Source organism: Pteropus medius, unplaced genomic scaffold (genome assembly GCF_902729225.1).
Source record: "Pteropus medius unplaced genomic scaffold, Ma_sr-lr_union100, whole genome shotgun sequence".
NCBI lineage: Eukaryota > Metazoa > Chordata > Mammalia > Chiroptera > Pteropodidae > Pteropus > Pteropus medius.
The window spans coordinates 16,953,604-16,980,051 of record NW_024354500.1 but is presented as its reverse complement, the minus strand read 5'-3'; the positions used below and the strand labels follow the sequence as shown (position 1 = coordinate 16,980,051).

Below are 26,448 nucleotides of genomic sequence, written 5' to 3'. Positions count from 1 at the left end.
TTTCCTGGCCCTTAAGAGAGTGGCAGCTTCCACTGTCTGTCTCTCGTAATACTGACTTTTTGAATCCAGCTGTCACGCTGTGAGGAAGCCCAAGTAGTCCCTTGGAGAGGCCTATATAGAGCAGAAATGAGGCCCCCAACAGCTCTGGTTAAGCACTGATTTGCCAGTCATGTAAGTGAACCTTCTTGGAAAAAGATCTTCAATACCAGTTGAAATACTCTAGCTTATACAACATGGGACAGAGAAGAGATGTCCCCATTGATCCCTGACCATGTTTCAGATCTATGGGAAAAATAATGATTGTTGTTTCAATCCACGACTGTTAGGGTTCGTTTGTAATACAGAAATAGAAAACTGTATCATGCAGTTAACATTTATCACCGGTAATCATGTAAGCCAAATATAAACTGTATAGGTTATTTTGCTATCGTGCCTTATATGTATTTGTGAAAAACCTGGTCTTCCATAAAATTGCATACTAATTGCACAGAGGATTTATGAGGAATATCGGATTGAGGTGGACCACTAAAAACCTGTAGAATTTTGTAAAGACGAACACTAATCAAAACAGTAAGAATCTTATTAAAAATATCAACCATAACACATCTCCACTGGCATTTGCACTTAGAATCACAGCACATCCTTACCAACCTTGTATTCTGGTATTCATGTTTCCTTAAAGACATTTTTACTTACAGTTTCACCAGAAAGTTGTATAAAGTGGAAAGTGTAAGGGTTCTTAAAGCCACTAGATCTGCTACTTCTTGCATGAAATAGACTCTTCTTCAGAATACTCAGGATTCTTTTTGTAGGTCTTTATATATTGCTAAAGGTTTCTCTTTAACTGTGAGAAAATTTTACCCTATTGCCTCAAAAATGAATATTCTTGGAAATTCAAAAGCGAACCAAGAGAGTTTATTGATCCTTATTGATCAATTATACATGAGCTAATTGGTACTAAAGAAACACATGTAGGATGTGGTTCCATAGTGTAACAGTTAGCACGTCTGCTTTACATGCAGAAGGTGCTGGGTTCATGCCCCAGGGGAGCCACGGTCCATGGTCTACAGCCATGCCACCCTGAATAAGCCCGATGTCTGATCTCAGAAGCTAAGCAGGGTTGGGCCTGGTTAGTACTTGAATGGGAGACCACCTAAGAAGTCCAGGTGCTGTAGGCATAAATAATAATTAAAAAAAGAAAGAAAGAAAGAAACACATGTAGAACAGCCAGTATCAATAGCCAGCTTGCATGGGGTGAAAAGGAATATATATATTGATTGTAAAGACCCAATCCTCTGTTGCCACAGCCCCTTGTTGTGGACTGTGGCTTTATGACCTACCTTGTCCTGATGGACTTTCAGTTTTGAAGCCCAGTAGAGCCCACAAGGAAGGGGCTGTTAGTGCTTTCTGTGGGCCTGGGGACTAGAGCTGAAAGAAGAATGCCGAAGATTTCCTTCTCTTCAAAAGAAGATAGTTCAACGGACTGCTTTTCTATTGAAAATGCTGGTATAAGGAAACTTTCTCTTGGGTCAGGGATGACTTTATCACTGGTCTTTGAGGTAGTGTCATAGATGGATTCCTCAAAGAGGATGTTGTCATCTAATAGACTTGTGGGAAGAAGATACTCACCAGGTAGACTGTGTCCTGCTCTGTCTACTGTCTCAGGCCTGGGTTGACCAAGAGGAAGTACTGGACTTAAAGTAGCATCCTGGAGGGTAAAGTTAGAAAGATGGTTGTTGAGAAGGAACATTTACTTCTCTGTATATAAGAAGGGATATACTCTATATTTTTTCTTTTTATTTAAATTTAAGCAAATAATTTTGTAGTCGACTTGAATCTATATGGATTCTGATATAGGTTCTGACATAGAAATACATCCTAAAAGGAAAACGTGTATTGATACAAATTGTAAAATATGATCTATTGGCTTGTTGGCTGAGCCTGCCCGTGTAGGGTTAACTTACAATTGATATTTTGAATTATGTCAGTCATGTTTGAATTTATGAATTCTTTATTTAAAGAGAAAATAGAACTTCGTCAGCACATCCATTTATGAACACCGCAGTGATAAAGTTTGGCATAAATTAAATGGACATAGCTTTAAATGAAATACAAAAACTATTACTGAATTTATTACTTTTACTTTCTAAGACATTAATTTATACTTATGAAACCCCTATAAATAAGTATAGAGATAAGATCTTAAGATTTAAGAACAAATTTATAAATTATGTTTATGTTTATATTTATTTCTGATAGTCAAAGTTTAATACATTCTGCTTTAAGGATTCCTTTTAATTCATAAACATGTTTTTACTTTATCAAAAACAGAGCAAATCCAGATTCTAACTGAAACAAAGATCTTACTACATTGAATGAAACTTTGAATTTTAAAACATTTTAAAGGCAAGTTATATTATATTAGAAATGGGTAACTAAGTACTAACTCTAAAAATTATATATATATATATATATATATATATATATATATATATATATATATATATATATATATATATATATATTTAGCACTGCAAAGGGGGTTCTGCTATGTTTAGTCCTTAAGTTGGTTTTTGAGGCTTTGTTTCTATATGAAGAACAATAAACTCACCTTTGTGATGTCAGCAAGGTGGGTAGGCAGTACTGACGGGGTATCAATATCAAAGCCTGACAATGACTCAACAATTTCTGTGGATGGAAAAATCACAAAGTTTTAGTGTTTCTTTATTTTTCTTTTTTCCTTTTGGGGCAATAAAACAGAGTTGTAAAATGTGGCAATAATCAGGTCTTAGAGAGTGCTGGAAGAGATCATTAAGAAGTTGGTGTCACATAAGCTAGTGGTTATTGATCTGAACAATATATTGAAGAACAGATATAAGGGTCGTATCTTGCATGTTTATGTGATAAGAATAGTTATCAAGGTAGACTGTTAGGGTGTTTAGTTTTATTTTACAGCCTTGGATCAAGCAGGCAGGCTGATTGGCTAGGCCAAAGGAAATGAAAACATAACTAAGCTGACAAAGAAAGAAATGGCTAGGATACATATTGGAACCAAAGACAATTTGTAGAGTCCACTTCCAACCTAAAGCCTGATTCTCAGAACATCCTAGAGAGTTCAATGAAGAGACAAATCTAGAGTACCAGATGGTCTCAGATGAGCCCGAAGTACATCTTTTCTTACCTTGTACGTTCATTTGCTCTGCATATTGTACCAAGAGACCTTGGTTAAGTTTTCTAGTGTTGAGTTTGACTATCTAAACCAGAGAGACAGAACTGGCAGAGAATGCCAGTTTCACGTCATGTCGTCCAACTATTATGCCAGGAGAATTGGGCCTACTGAGGAGTTGAGTTTTAGGTTACTGGGTTCCTCCAGGCACCCACTAAAGATCATGAATGTATCTTATTATCTTCTTGACTTCTTTAGATCCACTCTCTTCTCTCTCCACTACTCTCTGTCCTAGGAGGTTGACTTATATGGACAATATCAGTGGTTGCTTGCCCTCTGCCTTTGGTATGGCTTGGTTCATTAGGCAACCCTTTAGGCATAGAGGTAATAATGGGCCTTGCTGCTTCTACTCCAAGGAACTGTCCTATTCCTTTGGGTACTAGACAAACCTTTATAAATAGTCCCTTTATCAAACTCTCCTCAAATTATCCTAATTTGAATGTGTCCTCTGTTTCCTTTTGGAACCTGACCGATTTACTAGATGAGGGAATCTAGGTTGTGCCAGAGGAACAGAATTGTCCATGGGTTGTCCACCTGGGCTTCACTGGATGACTGTGGTTGAGCTGGACTGAACTAAAACTCTTGGCTTCTCCTACAGCTATTCTTGGTGTGAAGCACTCACCAAAGGCTCATCAAATGAGACAGAGGTTAGAGTGAGGAAAGACAGAAATTATACCATACATGATGTGCCTGCCACAGAACTGACTGACTCTACAAGGTCCAATAAATTACAGTGACCATGAGACATTTGTCCTCCTTATCCTTCTGTCAGAATGAGGATAAACCAAGAAATATGAAATTACAAACTGACCATCAGTGAACTGAATTGTCCCCACATCCAAGGATTCGTCTTCTTGTAGTGCTCTGCTGATCAGCTTTTTGAGGTCTGAAACTGTGAGATAGATTTCTGATTGCTTGTCATCCTCCATCTTTCCATGAAGGACCCCTTCACTTTCAATTTTGTTGGAATCAAAAGACAGCATGTTACTTGCAGGACTTTTTGCTTCTGCACTGTTTCTCTTAAAGACGGCCATAAGTTGCATCTCTATGGAGCTTGAGCTGTAGAAGCAGAGGACACATCACACCCAAAGCCATTGTTACACACCTTGGAAAGAGAGTCATTATATTGCTCAAAGCTTCAGGACAGATTCAACCTTTGTCCTGATGGGCTCTTAAAAAATATCCCACTTCAAAAGTAATTTCAATGTTTATCAGAGGTTGGAAATGTGGAAAAGGATTGACATATATTTTTTGTTCTGAAATAGAATGTAAAGATGGGAGTTAAATCCAGTGTGAAGAGGGATTACTAACTGAATCTTGACCATAGATTTTTACTTTAAGTCTTTATGAAAAAAGTGTTGTCAAGAGTTGCTCTATTGACCAGTGTTTTTAGTGGTCTTATAAGTGGAGTCATGCAGTGCCAATCAGCAAGAAGGGTGAATTGTCATTTTTCCTACAAATGACTGCATTTTAAAAGGTTATGAAATAGCAATGTAGGATATAGCAGTGGGACAATAATATGTACACGTTGTAACCAATTCAAAACTTTAGTTCTTAAGGATATTTCTCTTCTACTTTTTTCAAGTACTGTTTTAATTAAAAAATAAAACCTAAATTAAATCATAATCTTTTCTCTCAAGCTGTTTTAAAAATAACATCTCAAAAGAAAGTTGTGAGAAAGGAGAAAGGAAAGTAGCACATGATTAACTATATTATTATGTTTATTGATTCAATGCCTTTTTGCATGTAAAAATGAAATAGAATTCTTTGTAGCTCTGTCCTCTTAGATCAGGTTTTACCTTTTAGTTCATGCCCTAAACCTACACAGAAAGATGCAAAAGTGTTTTAAAGGCCACAGGAACTGATAATGTGTATTCTTAGCAGTTCTTTCGGCCAAGCAATTGGAGTCTACAGTTCATTATTTCACTAGTCAATTATAGGAACCAAAGCCAGATTCTTATGACTGAGCTCTTCAAAGTGTAGTGGGCTCTTGTCTAATTCAAACTGACCTTGGAACTGAAGAGCAAATTTTAAAATAAAACTACTGACAATATGATAATATTTCAATCCCATGGAGCCACTGACCTGCACTCCCACTGCAGAATTTTTCCATTCTGGTGGGAGTCCTCATCAGAATGACTGGAAGTTCAGGGGGAATGTGTTGGCAGATCGGAACCCTAGTATTTTTAATAGACATTGGAGACAACTGTTTAAGGTCTGGAAACTTTCAGCCCATAGGAAAGATGTCTTTATTGTCCCCCTTCCAGATTCAGCCCTAGGACAGCATTCCTGGGGGTCCCTGGGGCATCTTTTTTTGCTCTGTGAGGCTCTGTGACCACCTTTGGTGTGGGGGAGAGGGCACGGCCTCAGCTCTATCTCTAGTCCCCAGAGGTCCCTAGGCCTCTCGCATTTGGTGAAAATTCAGATATGCCCTATGAAGATTTTGCCCACTGGGCGATTCAGAAACACTCTAGTATCCCTGAGAAAGAAGAGGCAGCAGCAAACATGCCCACTGGCATCTGTTTCAGAGTTATCTCTTATGCGAGTAGACAGAATCCTACTTTTCAGAAAATAAATGTCAAGTCCACTTTAAGAACCTTCTTTTCTAAAATAAGACAAAAGGTGGTTTCGCATTCTCTGATTAAACAACTGTGTCTTTGTCTCCTCTGCTTAACTTTAGGAGTATTTATTCCCGTGATTGTTTGTAGATTTTTGTTGATACTCTTCCTGGAAGAAAGCGATTCTATTCTTGAGGGGATTAGTGGACTGTTCAAAAATCAGACATGAAGGTAGTTATTCTTTTAAGTCTGAGTGGTTAAAAATTCACCTCATGTCCTTCTATTAAGGTCTTTTAGAATAACTTTTATAGATGATCAAAAACATTTGAAATCATTGCTTTTGTGACAGTGTGTGTGTGTGTGTGTGTGTGTGTAGGACATGCCTTGCTTAAATCATTAATTGAAAAACATGGTATAAGACTCCAAATTTGTATGAAGGAGGAAGAAAAGATGGAGGTTGAGGCTTTTCCTTCTGTATAAGTACATACTGACAAAATATAGAGAACATTCAACTGTCAAACAACATTTGGTTTATTGTGGACAAGATGAATATATAAATTGCTGCATTGCTATCCTCAATTAATATGACCTCTAATCTTTGCATGATGTGCTTTGTTATATATATTGTATGTATGAATAAATATAATGATTATTAAAAATAATAAGAAGAAAAGTCCAAATTACCCATCTCTTTCTTTCTTTGGTCTTCATATCATCATGCACAATGGGAACATGCAAGGAAGAAGAATTTTTATGAAATTTATTGAGACATTCAAAATATCATTTCATATACCCAAAAAACAAAAAGATTTCTTTCCACTGTCTCCCATATTTGCTCAGAGCTTTGAAGGAAACATACACATTGTCATCAGAATTTGGATGGAAAATTTAAAAACCATATAAATCACAGGAAGTAAACATCATTATATGATGTGTCTGATTAAGATCTGAATATTAGTTCAAAGCTTATATGTACTTTTATTCTTCTTAAAATCTTTGAGCTCCTCATATTCCTCCTAAAGAGGTTGCAAATACATCCTATACATCTTACATTTTGGTTAGTACTGATGCCAGAAAGTTTTTTTAAAAAGTATTTTATAAATGAATTTCTCACCCCCTAAATAGCATTAAGTGATTAGTTCAATTTTGAATCTAATTTATCTGAGACTGGCCCTGGAACTGGTGTTTTGTTGACTGTTTTTTGAAGTGCTGTGATCAGAGTTACAAATATAGTTGAGGTTAGCTGTAGGTTTAGAGTTAGAGTTGAGTTTAGGGTTCAGGTTAGGCATAGGGTTAGGGTTATGGTTAGGATTAAATGTAGAGTTAAGGCTGAGGTTACTTATATGGTTATGGTTGGTTATGATTAGAGTTATGATGGCAATTAGGTATAGGTTAGGGTTAAGATTATGGTTAGGTTTTACTTTAGGGTTAGTGTTTGAGTTAGGGATAGGATTGAGGTTAGGTATATAGGGTTAGGGTCAGGGTTAGGTTTAGAGTTGAGGTTAGGTATAAAATTATGTTTATTTATTGCTCTGTTGATGGGCATTTGCATTTTTTTCAGTTCTTGGCTATTACAGATAAAGCTAGTATGGACAGTTGTGTACAAGTCTTTGAAGGAGTATACCCTCCAACTAAATGTTAATAGTTTCCCATATTTGTTTTAAGAGATAAAGCAATATTTAAAGTGAACCTTTACTGTTCATCTTTATAATCATATTAATAATAGATGTCCTAACTACTTCTCAGTTGTGTTGAGAGAATCGAATGAGGTCACTGAAATAAAAGTACTTATTAAATTGATCAGGTTTTATATAATAAACTGAAATAAAGACAGTATCAGGAGACACACAAAATTTTAGGTTTTGTGGGGATCTGTCTCCATGAGAAAGCAATTTCCTTCATGAGTTAACTTTACAACAGTCTGAGCATCATTATTAATGATTAAAAGTTTGCCATACTTATAAGCAGATCATTTATTATATTCGGGGTCAAATGTTTTCTGGGAGACTAAGCCTTTATCACATAATAGAAATCATTAGGAAAGTGTCATCGAATTTCCTTTATAAGCATCTTTGGCAGGAAAAGGAATAAATTTTTGCAGAGATAAACACATGGAAAAGATGCTGCTTCAAGGGATATATCTTTAAAATTTTTACCTTGCAAAATTTCATCAATCTAATATTTTGATTTTCTTCTGAAATAGAATATTTTTTATTATTAGCTTTTCATTTATTTGAAAAGAGGGGATAATGAGCACTTGAACATTCACCGAAGAAAACCGTTCCTATCATTTCCTTCAGGTTTAAATGAAAAATTTGTTCTTTAACTGCAGCGGTTTATCCAGAAGACCCTGCCATCTGTGCAGAATATTCTCCTATCACCTTTTATTTCTCTCTAATCCATCTGATTTCACATGGAATACTGTGGAGCAGCATCTTGAAATAAAGAAAAATGAGTCTGCTTTGGTAAATATTAAGGGTTGCATCGTTTATAGCTTTTACTTCTCAGTGTTTCTTTCCTTTGGAATTACATGAATCAGAGGGGCCTGATGTTTTCGAAAGAAATAAACTGGTGGAGTTCTCCCTCCATTTATTCTTTGTGAGCATATGGATCCCTGGTTCTGTGCACCCTCTTGCTTTAAGACAATAGAAGGTGAAAAGGCAAAGAAGGACTTAGGGTGACTCCTGCTCTACCCACTTTACAAATCTCCCTCAGGGTTTAGAACCTCATTCTGTCACACCAGGGCTGATGTTTATCCTCTGGTACATTAAAAAAACATATTATGACCCCACCTGTAGATGTTTCGAATAATGAGAACTTAAAGAAGCAAGAATTCTTGCCCGAAATCATGAACCCACATTAAAATGTTGGGATGCCTATGGATACAGGCCTCCTGTGGGAGAGCCAAGGGAACATGATAGAATCCTACTGTAATGTGGCACTATTTTATTATTTCATTTCTTCTATTTAAAAGTTTAATTGGATGTTTTCTGTGGTAATATATTGCTATGGTTCAGATATCAAAATGATATAAAAGGTATATTTTGGGAAGTCTTGCTTCCACCCATCCCTGTCCACCCCATTCCTCCAACCCTGCTACCCATAGGCATCACTGTTTATTAGTTTTCCCTTTTTCTCATTGGGTCAGTCTGATTTGTTTAAACAGTGATATTTAGCCTCACCAGGAAACCAGGCAATCAGACAACAAGGCAACTTTTTTGATTTACCTCTATTTTCCCAGGAGGTTCATTGATAACTTTGTCAAGGACAGCAGATGAGCTCTCTGCAGAGAGCAGTGTTTCTGACTCCGGAGGGAGGAAGGAACATAGCTCCTGTGTTACTCTTTAAAAAAAATCACCTAGAGTCATGTTCGAATTAGCCAATTCTTTTATCTGATATGTATTCCATTTTAGTGATTAGGCAGAGCTAAACAATTCGGAGAAAAGAGACTTTATAATCCTCATGACATCGGTTTAAAAGAGTAGAGGAAGAAAGTGATTTAAAAATTGAGGAGAGTCTGATTCTCTTACTTACCTAAATCCTAATACATGGATTTCTTCGAATCCTGGAAATTTCTTAAATATCTTTTGCATCTGTGGAGAGAAAAAAATTGATGAAATACTTTTTTGGTTCTACTGGGTCAGATCTTGCCTAACTGAAAGAGCCTAAACATTTTTGGTGAGTTAGGAGAAAAAAATGAAAATGGAAAACTGAAGCAATGATTGAGGCCAGGTTTGTTTTTAGTGATTTCTAAAACCCAGAGGAAAGCGTTTTTGCTATTTATTTAAAAGCTGTAAAACTGTAATTGGGTAGTTCTGACTTGCTTTAATGGTTATTTATGTAAAACATGTTATAGCTTTAAAGTGATACTTGGAAGAAAGTTTTTTGGCCACAGTATTTTTATTTATACACATAGAGTAACTGAGATATCTTCCAAATTGAACTATATGATCCGGAAAAATATCTGTAATGTTAAAGTCAAATGGCTGCTGCACTTAAATGAGACATTGGAAGCAGATTCTTCTCTAACAGACTAGACTGGCCCTTAGACTTATGTGAACTTTTCAATAAGTTTTTAAACTAATCTGATCTCGCTAACGAGGCATATTATCAGAGTATTTTATGATTGTTATATCCACTCACTCACTGACCCGCTACAGTCTGGCTCTGCTCCTGGATCGCCCCAGGAGGAATGGTTCTCTCCAGGTCATTGTCTCTTGGCTCTCTCCAAATCCAGTGGCATTTTCCATTCTTTCTTCACAGTGTCCCTGCTTTTTTCGGGTTCTTCTTCCATCTCTCTGACTACTCTCTCAGTCTTTATCCTATTCCTGTCTCTGTTCTCTACTTTAAATGTAAGGATTCTGCAAGTCTGTGCCCTCAGCCTCTTCATCTCACTCATTCTCTCATTTATTCAGTAAGCTTGACTCTGGGCATTGTGCTAGGCTCTCGGGACACACTGTCACATTGATGGAAAGGCACTGACCCATCCAACTTACTTGGATGAAGCCTGGTAGGCAGGAAAAACCAAGAGGAAGAGAGAATGGTTTAGTAATGAAGCTTGGGAGGAACAGCAGGGTGAAAGTGCAATAGGCTGAAGAGGTAAACAGGGACACAACCCTGTCCTCCCTTCCCTATGCCTGCTTCCTTTTGTCTCTTGATGCGGATCTCTTTTTCTCCCTTGGCTTCAACAATCTCCTGACACATAGCTTTGAGCTCTCCACATGACTATCCCAATATTTACCACTAACTAAATATGTCCAAACCAGAGTCATTCTCTTCCTCTCAAATCTGCCTTTCCTCCTGGGCTCTCTATGTCAGTCAGGGTCATGAACACCCATCACGTTCCATGCCGGACAGCCAGCACCCCTAGATGACTCCCCTCTGTGTCCCTCGCATCTAGTCACCAAGTCTTCTTGGTTCAAATCTCACATGCCTTTTGTTTTCACCATGTTCTTCTTATTCCCATGACTGTTATACCCTGCCTATTGCCCTTTCTGTATCGCTGAAATAATTTTCTGGGTGTGCGCTGGGGGAGGGAGGAGAAATGGCTTTTTGGGTGCATTGAGTTTGTGGGTATGAGGGAGAGGTCTTCTCAACTACAATGTTTTTCCAAGTTAATCATTCCACATCTGTTGCTCTTCACTAAAAATCACTTGGTGGGCTGCACTGACTATTAAATAAGGTCTAATACTTTAGAATAGCATTTAAGACCCTCTACAATCTACCCCACAAAGTACCTCACTATTTGCACTTTCTGCCATCATTACCCCCTTGGCCAATATTTGTATCTTTTAGTTACATTAAACCAACCCCTGTTTCTCCCCTAATACAACATGTACTTTCCTCTAGATGTCTATAAATTTTTTTCCTTTAGTCCAAGATGCAAATTCTTCTACCTCTCTTCATCGATATTCCCTTCCCCCACTCATCTTTCAAAGCCAGCTCAAACATCTCTATTGAAAAGTATTTGTAGGGCCCCAAAGTAAGGCCTAATTATTTCTTCTCCTTACTACTCTAGAACTTATTACTGTACATTTCATAAAACAGTCTTTGAAGTCCATATTGTCTCCCTCATAGAGATTATGATCCTCGGGCTCAGGGATCATGTCTTGCTTACTCATCTTTAACTCCTCCCTCCCAGCACCTAGTGGATTGTCATCCACATAGTAGGGACTCAGCACATTTTGTTTAATCAAGTCGAATGTGTCTCTTCTCCTCTAAACTCATCAGCATGCCACTGCATTGCCACTATATCTAAAATTATTGCAGACTCTACATTATCTATGCCAAGGACTAGAGCATCGATATGCAGATAATCCCCAAATCACTTACATCGGGTTTTGGAATGTATCATGAATTTTTTCCCCCACCAGACGGATTTACCTCCTAAATTATATTTTCTTGCAAAATTATTAAAATAGTTTTTGTTTCCTGAGTGTATAGTAACTACAATGATAAAGATAGCTCAAGTTTTGGGTGATAAGCAGATAGCCGTATAGGCCTGAGTTTAAATATTCGTTTTGTTACTTTTTAACTGCATGATCTAAATTTATTGCCCAATTTTTCTGAATCTTGGCCTCCTTAACCAAAATGAGATAATAACACCTATATCATAAGATTGCTTTAAGGAATAACTAATAAGTGTCTGACACACAGTGGGCAGGGAGTCAGTGATACTGTATTATTTACTATTCTCTATCTCTGCTACTGAATTATTAGCTCTTTGATAGCCTGATTTTCTTTTACTTCCTTAATAACCACATAGCATGGAGCCTGGCAAGGGTAGAGCAAATGTTCAGTCAGTTGTTTTTGAAAGACTCAGTGTGGGGAAGGACAGGATGAAAGTTCCCATAGGGGTCAGGGGCCAGGGGCCTGGGTAGTAAGTTTCTGTGCCTCCACTCTTGCCAGGAGCCAGCTAGCAGATTAGGTTCTGCAGAGCTGGTCTTTCTTTATTATTGGGGCAGGTGGGAAAGAGCTGTGTACATGCTTTAGGTCTGCTCTGGTCTCCTGTGAGAAATAGAGCTGGGGTCATAAGCATTTGTCATGGCATTCCAGTTATAGCACCTAGGACTGAATGTTTAAGTGTGAGCTGCAATTTCTGGAGCAGAAGATTCAAACCCTGACTCATCCCTCTTTCTTGCCCAGGATACCAGAGATTCTGTTGTATGTGTGAAAACAATCAGTTAAGCACAGAACTGCTACTATAAAAGCCCACAGCTGTGAGCATAGGCAGCAGAGTACATTGCTGGGGAGAGCTGTCCTCCCCTCCAGGAGTGCTCACAGCACTGGCTCCAGTGGAGGGGTTTTATTGTTTGTGTCCATGCCCTCTTTGTGAACCTGTCTGTGATGGATTAAGAATCAGCTTTGCTTAGAAGGGTGCAGAGGCATCTAGGGAGGAGATGACAAAGGCCTTCAGTTAATTCTGCTAAATAATCTTCTGGGAACCTTCCAATCATGGAGCACTAACCACTAAATTGCTAATTAAGTGCTCAGTTAACCTTATTAATAATACTAAATGCACAGGGGCCTCCCTGATTCTGCTGGAATGTATGTTAACGGGGCTATAAAAAGGCAGCCGTGTTGAGTTCTCATGAATGTTTGCACAGGAGAAAGCATTCAGACAACTAAGCATTCCTTTTGACATTTGTATTAAATTGCTCATTAAGTTTATTGTGGAAATTAAATTACTGCAAAGCACTGTCCATTAATTTCCGATTAGGTCCAAATGACCATGCTAATGCAAGTGGGCTGTGGTGGGCTGGTTAGTTATCTGATGGCAGGCGGCTAGGTGTCTGGACTGCTTAGGAGCCTGGGAGGGAAACAGACACCCTAAGCAGAGGGGCTTCATCTCAGAGAGGCCACAACCACGCAAATGGAACCAGCTGGGCTGATGTAATAGGTCTCTGGAACAAGACTAAACAAGACCTATTCTTCTTTAGCTAATCAGTATTTCAGAGGCTATAAGGGGCATGTTTTTCTGATGATGATGCAAAAATCCTTCCACCATACATATTTGGGGAAAATAGGAGTTATAGCATGGTGGTTAAGAGCAGGGATTCTGGTGCCAGGCTGCCTGTGTTTGAATCTTGGCTTTGCCAGTTAATAGGTGTGACATTTTGGGGCATATTAAGGAATCACCTTTTGCCTCAGTAGCTTCACTTGCAAAAACTGGAAATAATATAACTTATAGGATTGTGTGAAAAATGAAACGAGCGAATACATATAGAAGATTGAGAACAGTGGTACTATTTCTGTATATAATGTTTTAACTTGGAAAGGGACTTCGAGGTCATCTTCAATTTCTAAATGGGAATCTAAGGTCAGAAAAGTGATTCCCAAATTCTCATGACTAAGTCTTGGAAGAAACAAGACTAAAACTCAGATTTTAAAAGTATTATAATTTATTTGCATTATTCTACATCAGGTTGTTTTACGTGCTTAGAAAATTAACAACAGGTCAGTGGAGACAATCTATGGTCAATTATCCAATTTTGGAGACACTCACTATACTAAGGATTTGCTGAAGAGAATTGTTCAAAGAACAGAAAAGTTAACGGACTATTTTTAAAATTAATTCTATCTAATAATACATGTCTAAGTACTTTTCTGGTTCATAAACACCTCGTGCTAATGCTTTCTCTTTGAAGTTTGTAGAAATGATTCTTTACATTTTATTGACTGATGGCTAATGCAGGGAGAGGTTGCTAGTTAAGAATGTTTTTTCATTTACCTCCTCTCCAGTTGGGAGGAGGTAAGTGTTGAATTTGCTAAGTATTAGAAGTGGGAACCTGTTTGTTCCCTCTCCATGTAAGATGCTTGGGTACCCAGGCTGTCCATACATGTAGTTCATATTATGAAATCTCATGGGTGCTTCTATTTTCAGTTGCTTTTTTACATTACTGAGTAGTTAACAGCATTCCAAACTCTGTATTAGGAAGTAAGGCTGAAGAGATGGAAGAGAAGGTTCCTGCTCTCAAGGAGAAGCTCAAAGCCTAATGGTAGTGAGGGTAGTGGCTGAGGAGGGAGGAATGGAGACAACAAAGGCCATGTAAACAAACAACCTCAAGACAGAGTGATAAGTGTTGAGACAACAGTGGCCCTGGGTGTTAGCTCAGAGGAGAGGCACTGAACCCAGAATATGGGTAGAGAGAATTTTTCATGATGTTTGTAATTTGAAACTCAGGGAATGGCATTCCAGACAGAGGAGGAGGGACATGTAAAGACTAAAGGTGAGAAAAGATTTGTAAGCGGTTTGTGGAGAGCTAGTGAAAAGAAGTGGGGATGGTAAAGAACTAGTGTTAAGGTGAGGCTGGGAAGAAAGGCAGGGATCTTTTCATGGCATATACATGCTATGCTCAGCAGAGCAGTTTGGATTTATCCTGCAGGGAATGAAGACTCCTTTTGATTTATTTGGGGACAGGCAGATACGATGATGGTCAGAGATGGAAGAGACATCTTGGGACAGCTCCTTTGTTTAGTGATGGATAACATGGACAACATAACTGCCTTTCACTTATCACCCATGAAAAATGTCATGTCTTTAAATTGCAGCAGACTGCAAAAATGAAAATATTATGTAAGACAAAGTATTGTGAATTAAAAATTCATATTTCAACCCAGCATGTTCCCTAGTTGGTGCCTACATGGACGTTTTAGACATATAGAATATCTGCTTAGTGGCTTTCAGTTAAATGAGATTTAAAAACCTGCTAATATTTAAAGAAAATCTAAATGTAAATGACTTTTATGGATGGAAAACCAGAATGGAAAACTTACCTGGAGATCCATTTGTTCTAATATTTTGGAACCCATTGCAGTTTTGATTTATTTTTAATGGTTAAAAATGAATGCCTGTTCACAAGAAGTTGGAACTTAGCCAAAAGAGTTTATGTTCTATTTGGTCCCAAGTTTGAGTCATGACTTGGGCTGTGATTGTATGGGCTGAGTTCACTCACCTGAAGTTGAGACTTCTCTGCTAGCTCCTGGTAATATGAGGATTGGGAGTCAGCGAGTTCTGACTTGAACTTCTGGTTTGCCAGAGAGATGCTCAGCTCCACCTTCTGCTCCAGTGGGCCCTCAGATACCTCAGTGAATTCTATTTCTCTTTCCTAAGTTAAAAAAAGGTCTTCTATTAAAATAAACAATAAGCAAATGGCTATATTATATAACATATGTTGATCTTGTCTCAAGAAGTGGAGTATGAAGGCTCTAGTGTTTTTAGAATAAAAGTCCTATTAACTAGATGTGGCCTGTGAATTTCATTGAGAAACAAAGCACCAAAGCTCCAATGAGTTAATTACTTAAAATCTTTGAAAACGCTGTCATTTTATGACTGTGTGCTTTTCATGAAAGCATTTATACACATATACATACACATGCATAATTTATGTATAATGCTGGAGCATCATTAGGATTGTACCACATCCTTGTATAACTTTATAAATACTCTGTGATGAGGATTGGATTAGATAAAATAACCTATGGATACTGTGATATTTTAAAATTCTTTTTAGAGAAGATTCTAGACAGGTTAGAAGGCACTGTCAGGTCAAGGGAAGACTTGAAATTTCTCTCAGAGGGAATGGCATATTTAGGCCACCTTTGGAAACATGTGGCTAAGAATAAAAGTACTGTTCTGATGACCTGGATTTGGCCTTTGATCACAAAAGGCCAGGGGTCATCATTCTTGTTCTTTAGTTTGAGATTGAGCAGGAGTCTCTCATTGTTCTCAACTCATGTGGGTTTCCGGGGCACAGAACAAGCCTGGATCTGGGTTTCAAACTTGGGGTTTGACAGATTTTCAGCCTTGGTACCAAGATGATCCTGAGATCTGTACAACTTTCTCAAAAGAGTAAAAAATACGTCTGCGGAAAATTAACTGTCTCTGGTAGTGTATAGTCTCTTACGGTGAAATCAGTGTTATAGAAGCCGAGAGAAGAGAACAGTCAATGGAAAATGCCATGAGGGGCAAAACTCATCTGGGTGGTAGCTGATGTAGTTTCTCCTCATTTCTTATCACAAACTCCCCTCTTCCATGGGCATTGGACAACAGAATAACCTCTAACTTTACTAGGGCACACAGAGGACATGGATTTACACTTACCAGGCTACTGATGTTTGTTTAATGAAAAACTTTTCATTCATTCATTCATTCATCCATCCATTCAAATAATATACTCTGAGCATCTGTATGGGTGTAGCACAGTGCTAGGATCTATGGGAAGTTGAAAGAAAAGTATGGTATGTGGTATTATCCTCTAGAAGCTTACCATTCATTAGGCACATTTGAAATTTACAAGAGACATTTAAATAAATTCTTTAGATATATTAGTGACGAGTCTCCTAATTTACCCTCAACCGCTGGATTAATTTTTATGCCTCTTACCCAGCACCATCAGTGACTCCGTATTATCTATGGGATACAGCCAAAATTCTTTTTTCCTGACATTCAAGAGTCCACTATCTGACACTAATCTGCTTGAACTGTTTTAGTCTGTCTCACTTCTCCCTGCCCTGACCAACAAATGGTTTTATTCACTGTTGCTGAGACATCATATAGCTTGTGATAATCTTCTGACTGGAGACCGTCCTCACTGCTCCCCATGCCCACTTCCAGCAATAAAACACACACACACACACACACACACACACACACACACACACACACCCTTTTTTACTTCTTACCAATATTTCATGGTTTACTTACAATAATATATCCTCTGACCATCTAAGGTGGAAATCTTTGCCTCCTTTGACCTCTTGTAGTAGTGAATAAGATCTGAATTGCTCATTTGGTACCTGTGATTTACTGACCCAGAGTCTTCTTTTTATATGTTAATCCTGTTACCCCTCTCTCCTCATATAATCTCCTTGAATCCAGCATGATTCTCACACTTCATGCAATTTCCCAAACTAAAAAACATGAAGCCATTTATGTACAAAGCTCTCAGTGAATATACATGACTAGGGATCACGTCCTTTGCAACCCAACCCAGCATATCAATTTGTCCCGGTCCATACATTTGCCATCTTCAGTCATAGCACTTAGACTATTCTGTTGTACTTAGTTGCATTATAAATTTCTTAAAGGCAGGGACTGTGTCTTGTTTATCTTAGGACCTTCGGTGCATAGCCCAGTGTCTGGCACGTCAGTTAAATGTTTGCTAAATGAAAGAATAAGTAATAGATGCAGTTGGTAAAAAGGATGTCGAGAGAAGGATGCAATGAATGTAAAATGAAATATTCAGAGGATATTTACTGCAGAAGGAGAGACCTAAATTAGATTTTGAAGATTTAGACACAGGTAATGTGAGAAAATAGAGAAGGCAAATAGGAGTTGTAGAAATTTTATAGTGAATATGTTCAATCTCAATAATTTTTTTCAACAGCACTTTTCACTGTTAATGGAATAGTAGTTTTGAGAAAAATAAAACATTTGTATTCTTTGTTCATAACAATAGTTCCACCAAATCTGCAGCCATCTGGCCTAAAGGCCAGAGAGAGAGAATGGCCAGCAGGGTTTTAATTTTTAAATTTTCATGTAGAGCTGGAGACACTGAATTTCCTGCCTTCACCATCTGGGCTTTGACTTGTGCCTTGGAGAAAAGAGGAAAGGGCTAGAGATGTCTCACAGGCCACAGGGGATGGCAGACACAGGGGATGGCAGATCTGGTTGTAGTGGCAGTGTGAGGATGACAGGACCCATTTTCTGACTTGTCACCCCTATTCCACAGCCCCATGCTGAGTCTGCTGCCGACTCATGCTGCCATAACTCCACTGCTCATAAATAAGGAGGATATTGTTTCTCTGTTTCGGCCTTAAGCATTTGGCTCAGAGCTTTTTAGAGAGGTTAAAAATGTTGATAACCTTTTTTGATAACCAACATTAAATTCTGTAACAGTCCTCTCATCTTGCATGCCTTTTCAAATGGAAAGGCTGCTAGTGCTCTTCTTGCCTCTGTTTTTATTTTTCCCCTTTTGACACGCAGGATTTCAATCATTTTGACATTTTTCTGACCTATTCATGCTGGACATGACTGAGAACAAAACTTCTACCCTTGTCGTCAGTGTGAGATTACACTTCACAGGAGAAAGAACACTTCATTCATTCTAAAGCTTGGTGAGCACCTGCTGTATATAATGTTCTGTTAGGTACCTGCCTTCCCAGAGTTTGTAATTAAGTTGCTTTTTGCAATTCTCCCACCTTATCCTAGTTTTCAATTTATTGCTCCCTCTCAGTCCCTAGGGAGAAGTGAGACTTGTGAATAGAGCAAAGTCACTAACTATTAATTGGAGTGATAAAAATGTAACACCAATAATATTGAACGTCCAGTTAATCCATTCTCTTATTCTATTTTACTAATACAACAAAAACAGTCATGCAAGGAGCTAAATTGACTCTCAGAAGTTCTTACTATTATAGGCATCTTAGTGCCATTGAGGAGTGTGTCCTCAGGAGTGACAAGGAAGGACCCCGGTGAGACGCTGGCAATATCTGTGGAAATTAAAGAAAATAAGAGGCACAGAAATGAGACTGGAGGAGCTTACATTAGAACAAGGTCAAAATTTCATATGCTTTTTCTGTCATTCTAGAATTTATAGATGTTAGATGCATTCTCAGATCATTTTTATTTTAAGATCACCTAAATACATTTTTGAGCAAAATATAGCTGATACTCTTGATCCCAGTTGAATTCTTCCCCCCCGCCGCCCAAGTTGAATTCTTCATTATTCCTTTCTCCAACTCAAGTTTGGTGCTCTTCTAGATAAAGTTAAATGGTTTTGCCTAATGAGATCTGGTTAATTTGTGTGTGTGTGTGTGTGTGTGTATGTGTGTGTGTATGTGTGTGTGTGTGCGCGCCCGCACGCGTGCGCTTGCCTATATGAAGGATATACAGACAGATATTTGTCTTGAATTTGTTTGTTTGAAAATATTGAAATAATTGACTCCAAGTTGTAAGATAACAATTTGGTTTTAGCTTTATTCTTTCCTAGATTTTCCAAGTTTTATACAATGAATTTAAATCATTTTATAAGGTTGGAAATACAAGTTAGTTTTGAGAAAGTGCATTATAAACTTTGTCAACTTTAATTAAGAATTGCTTTTATTACCATGCTTTCATGATTTGATGAAAGGTTCAGAAGCAGACGAAATGAGATCTAAGCTTACCTGTTGAAAATGCGGGGGTTTCACCCAGTTCTTGTAATACCTCCTCTGTGGCTATTTCATCTTTTCTATCAACAAAATAGAGGAGAAAACAGATGTGGTGACAAGGAGCTTGATGACAATAGGAGAAATGCATTTAAATTTACCTATATTTAATAGACGTAAAAATTAGAGAAAAAGTACACTTTAAAACTGGGTTTATCTATTTTTTTCATTGCAGTAGTAATCTTCTAATCTGTTTTCATTGAAGAAAAATTCAAACTCCCTTAAAATGGTTATGTTTGACTCCAGGGCTTTTCATAAGCACCTTAGCTTTTTGTGGTCCTGCAAACATTCCCTAGTAGGCAAAGATGGATTTGGGGGTTTGATGTTTATAGTCCCTTGTGCTTAAACTGTGTCCTTGACATCAAAGATAATTGATGGCATGATCTATGACTGAAATATTCTTGCTAAAATCTCAGACCCTCAAACCTGCAAATTCAGATAGCCATTAAGTTTATTCAATAAAATAATTCTTGTGGGTACAATAATGGGAGAGAGATAGATTTCTGGAGAATGTAGATGTATTAAAGCCCTATTCTTAACATAACAATTGCCTGCAATAGTAACCAGCCAGGAAGTTGGGGGTGGGTTCACAGTGCCATGGAGTGGCAGTGTGGGATATATTCTAAGGGCAGAATAAAGGTCATTGTTATTGAATTGTCTGCATATAATGTTGGCCCATTCAAGCAAGCTTTGTTTAGAAAGAAGTAGCAGTAGCGATATTTTTTGAAACTCATGAAAAGATTTGTTACTATGAGCTATTAGGTCTCAAAGAATTGTGTCTGTGTATAATATAGTGATGGTTGACCAATACATTTGATCCAATTTTTCTGTGGCCCATGTTGATGGAAGACCAAATGGAATGGCTAGGCGCTCTACTGTTGTAGTGTCATAGAGATTGGCTATAGCCAAGGGGACCATCTGCATATTTCTACCACACTCAATTCTGCCAAAGGGCTGATAGAGGTTAATGTACAAAATATATCCATCAGCCTGGCATGGGCTCTGACCAATCAGAATGGATGTCAGCTGTAAATATGGATGACTATATTGGTACATATAGGCTAAATTAAACTCAGACTTTATAATGGAATTTGGTATTAGCTATTCTTGTTTGTTTTTGTTGGTATTATGCTATGTGTCTAATAAATAGTTTTTATGGAAGTAATATTTAGTAAACTTTCATTATGTCAAACATAGCATTTGTAACTTAATTTTCTTTTTTTTTTAATTTATAGATTTTTGTTTATAGCAAGGTTTCCTTTCTCCTGTTATAACATTGGTATCCTTTTTTTTTTTTTTTTTTTTACCTTGTAAAAAAGAAAATAACCAAGAAGAGCAGTTATTAAAATGCTGGCTGTTGCGTTTGTTACAATTCAACAGCCTATTTTGTGCAGGTGTGATTCTGCCACTACACTGGCAATCTAGACCATCACTGAGAAGCTACAATTTGGGAAGCTAGGCTGCTGGTTTCTTCCACTGGCTTTTATTTTAAAGTCATTTGAAACTGGCAGACTGATGAGCTAGTCAGATGAGAAAATTTTCTGTTTTGTTTTCTTGAAAATGTTTGAAGTAAAAGAGGTTTTTTCTTTACCCTTTCCTTTTATATTCTTTCTTTCTTTTTTTAGAAACAACTTGGTAACAATAGGTAATGTAAAATGTCTCTAGTTTCTTCTTTCTATCAATGCTGGTAGGCACAAGAATTGGTGGAATGATTCTATATCTTTCTCTTTCTGGCTTATATAATCATTTCCTGTAATTTTTAATGTTTTCCTATCAAGGCTTGGTATGTGTTGAATTTTTTTTCTTATGAATAACCTCTGCTTTACTTTCTTTTTCTTTTTGGAAAATGAAGGAGTTGATATTATCCTAAATTTAAATTAGAGGCATCAATATCCCTTGTCTTGCGAACAACGTTAAAACTCTAGTACTAATATTTTCTTAAGTCACATTGTTTATTTTGGCAATAGCTTTAAAAAATTTATAAAAGTGTGGCTAGATAGACATATTTAGAACTGTTATATATTATAAATATATGAAGACCGTCCTATAGCAGTTGGTGGAGAAATATAAAACAGTTTCTGCCCTGGAGGTGTTTCCGCTTTCACGGAAACAGGGTAAAGCAAGGAAATGTTAAATAACAATGTAAGTACCAAATAGAACGCAAATTTCAAAGTAGGGAGAGATTGCTGCAGGCTCAAATAGGTGGTTAAGATATCATGAAGAGGTGGGACTTGAAAGGAGAGTGGGATTTAGAGAGATGGAGTGGAGTGGAGGAGGCAGGTTCTTTCAGGCAAGAGAGAAAGGCTTGGAGTCAGAGTCTGGGATGAGTTGGATGTGGTCTCTGCAGTGAGGAAGTGGCATGGTGGCAACAGTGGAATCATGGGTAATGAAAGGCAAAGTTGAAAAGGTCAGGAGCTGACATGCCTCAATTAATTAGCTTGGCTTCTGCCTCAGTGAAGGTCCTGGCAGAAAACAGATGACTCACTCATAGTGGGGTAGTTTGAGCAAAGTTTAATAAAGAGATTACTTACTAAGTTGTGGGAAGAATGTAAGCAACCACAAGCGAGAATGCAGAATCCCGAGGCTGGTAACAGCGAGGTGCTAGAGGTCTCCTCTGGCAGGAGGGGTAAGAGGATGGAGCAGTTACCACAAACTAGAGACAGAGAAAGCTCCGTTGAGAGGGCCACCTCACAGGAACTGAGCTGAAGTTGAAGGAGACCAATAGCTGCCCTCTCCGAGACTTTGCAGGTTGGGGAGTAGGGGAAGAGGAGGCAATAAATTCGCTCACCTTATTCTCTTCACCTCCTCTGATATCTTGCTTCCTATTGGCTGGCCCTATCTAGTAGTCAGAGGGCACGGGATGCCAGGGATTCAGTCTTTTCCGCTCAGCCTTCAGCACAGAGCGGTAGGAGAGTGCAGAGAGGGGATTATATTTAGAAGGGCAAGAGGAAGATGTGGGAATCTTTTGAAAGCCATTGAACAGGGCTCAGTGTAACAAAAGGACTATGGTAGACACATTAGTCCTGCAGCAGTTATGCAAGTTAGGGTGGGGAAGAGGTTAGAGCCAGGAAAATCTGTTAGGGAGATCAGATTTGATGTTTTTTATGGTGTGAGGTAATAAGGTCCTGGCCTGAGTTGTTGGCAAAGGGAATAGAAATGAAGGAACAAATGAGAAAAGCAGTATAAAGGATTGTCAGCAATTCATATAGCCAAATTTGTGTTTCTCTTTGTAGTATTAGTATCTGCAGATTTGGATTTCTAAATGTTATAAAATGTATGTAATTTGTGAGATTAGAATTTGGCAATGACATCTCTCTTGTTTAATTATTTTATCTATGTATTTTTCCTTTTTTTTTTTTGCATTTTGATTTTCTTATTTGACATTCAGTTCTTGTTGAGGATATAGCCATTGCTTTAGTAATTTAGTTTGAGAAATACTAACATTTTACAAAATACCAAACGAGAGTTCAAAATTGAGGTTGCTCTCTAGATTAGTTTCATGATGTAACTAATAACTTATCACAAATTCTAAAAATCATACTATTTTAATTGCTCTATATCTTATAAGTGAAAATACATGTTAGATATTTATCACATAGTAATAAATTCATATTATCTGAAAACATAGTACAAACATATATCTTAATCTATAAGGTCTAACAATTTTCTTTTTTTATATATTCATTTATATTTAGCACAATATGTGTATAAATTGTCTATCAGAATTACCTACACAGATCTCAGTGGCTGACATAATATCATAAAGGTACAATAGCTGAGTCTCACTCCATTATGAGATCTTTCAAAAGTCAAGAGCACGCAGCACTCTATTTTAGGTACTTACCTCTCAGGGAAGTTTCTCTGTTTTATTCTCTGCAGAAAGAGAAAAAGTAATTTTACCAAGAGATTATGCCAACTGAAGAGCTAAAGTCTATTTTCATTTTCTTTATTTCAACTTGTCTGTACAATGTTACTTTGCAGAAATAAAACTCCTATTGGTCTTATCATATATCTCCAAGCATGTCTTCAAACAACCCTATGCTGTGGAAACCAATTCAAAAGGGGTAGGGGCTGGAGGTCTGGGAGATATTTATTTGGGAAATATTCCAAACATGTAGTGATTAAGCTTACCTGCTGAAGAAGATCCAGGTGCTCCTGGGAGTTGCTGAAATTTTTGCCAATTTCAAAGAGGCAGAAAGTCTCCTGCTGGCAGATGTTGACCCAATCCTGGTATTCCCCTGTGTCAGGGATGCGATCCAGAAAGATCCGATATGCTTCCCACACAGCTTCCTGACACACTGCAATGCAGAGCCATTAAGAGTAGAAGGTATCTTTCTCACAATTCAAGCACAATCTCCTGACATGGAAAGCTTTTTTGAGGCTTATTTTGACACACTAATTTATAGCCCATAGAAATTAATTCACTTAACAACTATTTATCGAGCATCTATATGTGCTATGGAGAAAAAGAAAAGAAGGAAGATAGGGAATATGAATGCGTGTGTGTGTGTGTGTGTGTGTGTGTGTGTGTGTGTGTGTGTCTAAGACTGCAATTTAAATAGGGTAGTTGAAGAAAGCTTCATCGTAAAAGGTGACTTTCAAGCAGTTTAGAAAAAGGCCTCAAGGCCGGAGGATGCTACGAGCATTGAGGAAACAGAATAGCCAGAGCAAGGTTGAAAGTATCAGACGATGAAGAAAGAAGAATGTGGGGAGGGGAACACAAATTGTGTAGGGCCTTGTAGAACCATAGTCTTCAGACTGGCCACAGATACTGGTTGTATTTGAAGGCTTTCCAAGAGATAAACAGGCACACAGTTCAAATAGAATTAATTACTAAGTCTCAACTTTCCTATCATGCTTTCCTAATATCAGTCTAAGGGTACACCTTTCCTTCTTCACTTTCCCTTTTGTTGTCATTCTTCCCCCATTCATTGACCCCTAATCTTATTGTGGCACACAGTGCCCTAGGTTACCACATAAAGGGATGATTTGAAATAATAGCTTTGAAGCTAAGAAAGCAAGTAAACTTAGTTGAGGGGTAACACACAGTTTTGCAATTACGGTGGTTTCCTATTCTTTGCTTTTAGCACATCAGGAGTCCTAATGGAGTCGACGGCCGATAAATCATTAAAAATAATGGTGACAGAACACGATGTGATTGTTAGCATATGATGCCAAAGAAACTTAAAGAATAAGATATTGCTATAACAAACTCCCTCTGTTCTCATCTAGTTATTTATGTATCAAGTTTTCTCCGCATTTAAGTGAAACTAAGTAAAAGAATAGAGATAAAATTGATGCTAAATCTTGTCTTATTTTAGCAATACATAATAGGGACGATAAGTAAAAATCCTGTCTTATTTTAGCAATACATAATAGGAACAATATGTAATATTACATAAAATAACAGAGGAACAACACCAAAGCAATCCCGTATATCCAGAAGCAGAAGCTAATAAAATTTAAGCTATGGGCCCTTTATTTAAACTGGCCTCTTCCAAAGCCTTGTTCCTAATTTTGTATTCATAAACATGAGTACCCACAAAGCCAGTATCTGATCTTATATCTGTTATTAACAATTAAAATTTTTTGTGAAACTTATATATCTATTTGTTTAATCAATTATATATTAAAAAGTAATTATAAATTCAAATTAACCCAGAATAAATTTCTTTGTACACATAGTAACAGAAAAGAAAAAAAATAATTTCAATTTATGTGTATATTTTTGTTACTGAGAAGTATTTTAAAGCAATCAATAATAGACTTTCAAGTTTAAAATAAATTACATTAAAATATATCTTCGAAGTGGGAAGTAGAATGGAAATGTGGCTATATGGAGAAAAAGGAACCATGTGATATTTCCCGCTGTTAAGAAAAGTTCATTTATTTGTTAAGAGAATTGATGCAAAGTATTGAGTGGCTATGATAGATTCCACTGGATACACATGAATGCTCTAATTCTTGTTTTATTTTCAATGTCAATTTTTACAGGTTGCCAAAAGTTACATTCTATCCAACTACTTAAACTTAAGATAAAAACTTTAGATGTTAACTGAAAAGCACGCAGAGGTGTGTGTAGTTTAAAAATTAATTTAGAGGACTAAGTGAAAAAAAGAATTAGATGACTTTTGTTATAAGCAATTATAATATGTTGATTTTTTTTACCTCTAGAGAAATGGAGCATTAGGAGGCTTTGGGGCAGAAGCAGACATCACTTGATTTTCTAAAGAAACTCTTTGGCTACTGCGCTGAGAAAGGTGTTGTGGGGAGGAATAAAGTGAGTTTATTCCTATACTTTATTCTCCCTCATTCCCCACTTATTCTATGTCTGGATTTTTCTTAGCTTTCTGTTTTAAGAGGCAAAGAGAATTCTAGACCAAAGAAGTTCAGGTCATTTACCAGCCGCAATCTGATCAGAATCCACAAAGCCAGGAGAGGGTGCAGACCCCACTACCGCAAATGTGCATTGAATTTTCCACATCTGGAGAATAACAGAGGTCAAGCACACCTGGAGACCAGTATAATAGTCTCTTACTGGAGAACCCATGTTTGTGAACGTAATCTCTCTCCTGCCAGGCAAGGATCAGAGAGTTTTAATGCCTTTTCTGATACCAACCATTTCTAGTCAAGAGTCTACATATCATTCAAGAAGGAAACATTTGTTCAAACTCTGAGTATGGGTTTAGTCCAAGCCAACAGCTACCCTTGCTATTTTTCTCACCTACATACTTTATACGCTCTTGGGGGATATTATTTTGCCCTTCCATCTTTCCCTAATGTACTTGATAGTTTAGTTCAAAACCCACTGAATTCCTAGATACACAACAATACATAAAATAAACTAGCCCTGCCTTTGAGGGCTTGGCATTGGCGACTTTCACTAACAATATCCATGTACAAAACATCTGAGAGGACGTAATGTGATAATCTTTCTGTTTACCAGTTTGACAC

General features: G+C 37.5%; 1 protein-coding gene and 1 pseudogene across 1 annotated transcript in view; one reads left to right on the top strand and one right to left on the bottom strand.

Moving 5' to 3' along the window:
• Nucleotides 1-26,448, bottom strand: part of IMPG1 (interphotoreceptor matrix proteoglycan 1) — a 108,415-nt gene that overhangs the window by 56,828 nt on the left and 25,139 nt on the right. Inside the window, exons 2-11 of the mRNA XM_039853233.1 lie at nucleotides 23,626-23,792; nucleotides 23,339-23,367; nucleotides 19,453-19,517; nucleotides 18,698-18,777; nucleotides 15,240-15,392; nucleotides 9,319-9,377; nucleotides 6,469-6,489; nucleotides 4,038-4,285; nucleotides 2,612-2,688; nucleotides 1,626-1,708 (exon numbers count right to left, since the gene is read on the bottom strand). Coding sequence (XP_039709167.1) covers nucleotides 1,626-1,708; nucleotides 2,612-2,688; nucleotides 4,038-4,285; nucleotides 6,469-6,489; nucleotides 9,319-9,377; nucleotides 15,240-15,392; nucleotides 18,698-18,777; nucleotides 19,453-19,517; nucleotides 23,339-23,367; nucleotides 23,626-23,792 — 982 coding nt within the window. The remainder of the gene's footprint in view (nucleotides 1-1,625; nucleotides 1,709-2,611; nucleotides 2,689-4,037; nucleotides 4,286-6,468; nucleotides 6,490-9,318; nucleotides 9,378-15,239; nucleotides 15,393-18,697; nucleotides 18,778-19,452; nucleotides 19,518-23,338; nucleotides 23,368-23,625; nucleotides 23,793-26,448) is intronic.
• Nucleotides 1,063-1,178, top strand: LOC120595124 (uncharacterized; annotated as a pseudogene).